Consider the following 3,073-nt stretch of genomic DNA (forward strand, 5'->3'; position numbering starts at 1 on the left):
AGACGAGTTTTCCTGAAATCATGTGTTCGACACTCATTCAGTCATTTATTGCCACGAGGCTTATTGTGTGGTACCAGCAACAGTGCTTGTGTGATCAGAGAGCAATAATCAGCATATCCAGTATAGTCATATTTACAAAAGACTATCATGAAGGATATGGAGGAATCTAATCTCCTATCGTCTCTCTCTTTTTAAAGTTCCTCATACTGACTTCAGGCTTAAAAGAAATTCTACCCTTAGAATAGCCTTGGAGGTTTTGGCATCGTTCATAACAAAATCATATTTTGCTAGCCCCTAGGATAAATTTCAAAATTTTGCACTCATTATCTATAATTTAATTTGGCAAAAATGTACTTCTATGGTACATTTATTGAATGGGAGAGTTATCCAACTCATTCACTTAATTTTCTTGTTTGTCCTCTATACTCTAAAAATGGGGACAACAATATCCTTTTTTTAAAATCTTCCACAGCTAGTCTGACTTCTTGAGTATAGTAGGTGATAGAAAACACTGTATTGATTTTTACTATGCGACTAGTCTTACTAATTTACTCATTGTTTTCCAATTGACAAGCCCAGTCATACATATATGGAGGTTAATCCTCAGTCCTGTATGCCTGTGCAACTCCAATTATGCTTGAAGTCTCACTTTAAAATCCGTTCTCAAAAAAAAAAAAAGGTTTACTTAATGCCTCCTTTAGTCACTCAGGCTATGAGATCACATGTGGGTGAGAAGATAATGCTGTAAGAATGACCACCACCATATACTACTGTTGCACTAGTGATTACTCCTCTACTCATAGGTGTTAGCATGTCTGACTCTTTTTGGCTCTCTATAATATGATTTACCATTTACCTACAAATTTTTTTTATCCTTCACTCACTTTACACAGGTATTTTAACATAATTTATGCTCAATATTTGCTTGAAAAGAATTAAGTCTCACTGACAACCGTTGAAGAAAAATATTTCTATCATTTTAGATAGTTGCTCCACAAGTAAGCAACAGACAAAAAATGGTTTATAAACCACTACTCTACTATAAGATAGTTTTTTTTTATATAAAATACTCTAGGTATGCATTCCAAAAAGAGTTTTATTTAATCAACAAGGGTAAAACATTTGAGACAACATGTAAATTATGTCATACATTCTTTATGCTCTTTTTCAAAGTTCTTAGAATTATCAGCATAGAATTTATGACCCCAAAGCATTCTGGGAACGTGAACTACACACTATTTTCAGGGGAGAAAATTTGATGTAGAAATGACGATTGCTAGTGATAACTGCAACATCCTTATCATGATAATTCTTTTATTTTCAACATTTCCATTTGCTAATGATCACTGTGCCAGCCTTTATGAGGTAATTTTTTCTACTTGCAAAATTTCTGGACAATGTCTATAGTTAATATCTGAACCCAAGGCTGAGTTACTGATTCCACAATAAAATAGGCAAACTTTTCCAGACTCTGCCCAGCCGTAAAGTGGGAGAGGTCCACCTGTTGTCCCCAGAACTCCAGGAATGTAAAAACAGGGAGGAACAGGGAGAAAGAGTCACAAAAGGAACAGCAAACGAACAGAACCTTGGGGAAGATCATCACACCTGGACTGTGTCACAAAAAAACAAGGATTGAGAAGACCATTTAAAGATAAATGAGAGCCAGGAATGAAGGTGAAAGTGATTAGAGATTTTACATCCAAAAATGAGATTCAGAAATCACTGAATTGGAAGAAACATGTGCATAAGGCAAGAAAGTGTATAATGCATCGAGGCGGGTGACATACACAAACACTTTATCATTTATTATTTAGGCAGTAAATATCCTTACAGTGGTTCAATGCAGGCACCTTACCATGATAGTTTTTCCTGAGTAATTTAAAAAATAATACATTTTACCTATTTTGAATGGTATTATGCATTTCTTATATCATTTTATCATAATTTTTAAAATATTCTTAAATATCTCAATTTAGTGCTTACACCTATTCTGAAAATAAACTAACAGTTGATGAACTACTCTTTAATACTTCCTCACTTAAAATAAGTTTTATAGCTTTCCTAAACCAAGGATAAAATAAAGCATAAATCAAAGGATTCATGGCTGAATTATAATACGTACCCCAGCAGCAAACCTCATAAATGTAGGCAGGGGTTATGAAGCCCATAAAAGCATCAATTAATGAATCAATTGTATATGGCAACCATGAAATCATAAATGCGACCACTGTGACCCCCAGGGTTTTAGCTGCTTTTCTCTCTGTCTTGGCAACTCTGGCTTTGTAACTTTCTGATGATGATTCTGCTTTACTATTAGTAGTTTCAATTTTTATAGCTTGCTGTTTGGCTATAAGAAAAATCTTACTGTAAAGAATTATCATAACAAGAGTAGGTATGAAGAATAACAGAAAATCTACCAAAACCCAGTCTTGATTTACAGCAATTTGACAACCACCTCTGCAGTTGAGGGCACTTACGAGTTCCTCCATCCCATCATCATTCACACCTGTGTAGAATACGGCGCCGCTGTACACAATTGGCAGGATCCAGGACAGGGTGATGCATATTCCCGACACAGACACCATGAACTTGGTAGGATAGACCAGAGGGTCAGTAACAGCAATGTATCTGTCGATGGAGATGAAGCACAAGTGTAAGAGAGAAGAGTAGCAGAATGCCACATCACAGCATCTGTGAAAGGCACAAAATTGGGCTCCAAAGTACCAGCAGCTCTCCGCAGATCTGACCATGCTGAATGGCATCACAGTCACACCTGCTAAAAAGTCAGCACAGGCCAAAGAAGCGATCAAAAAGTTTGTTGGAGTGTGCAGCTGCTTGAAATGCAGGACTGAAATCATCACCAGGAGGTTTCCAAATACAGTGAGCACAGATGCGGAGCCAAAGGCTGTGTACAGAATCACCCGGGATCCAGGCAAGTAGGGAGATTTAATACAAGATCCGTTCACAGTCTCATAGCAAAGCTGCACCACATCAGGCTGGGATAAATTGCTGGTCATAGTTCTGCTGCTTGATGCTTGCTGTATTTCTGCTCCTTCTGGTGGTGGGGATCAAT

General features: G+C 37.0%; 1 protein-coding gene across 1 annotated transcript; it reads right to left on the reverse strand.

Annotated features, from left to right (window-relative positions):
• Nucleotides 1-1,981: 1,981 nt before the first annotated feature.
• On the reverse strand, nt 1,982-3,073 carry LOC101353354 (trace amine-associated receptor 8). Its single transcript, XM_004368915.2, has one exon. The coding sequence runs from the start codon at nt 3,015-3,017 to the stop codon at nt 1,986-1,988; it is 1,032 nt and encodes a 343-aa protein (XP_004368972.1). The 5' UTR covers nt 3,018-3,073; the 3' UTR covers nt 1,982-1,985.

This window comes from Trichechus manatus, unplaced genomic scaffold, assembly GCF_000243295.1.
Source record: "Trichechus manatus latirostris isolate Lorelei unplaced genomic scaffold, TriManLat1.0 scaffold00002, whole genome shotgun sequence".
Lineage (NCBI taxonomy): Eukaryota > Metazoa > Chordata > Mammalia > Sirenia > Trichechidae > Trichechus > Trichechus manatus.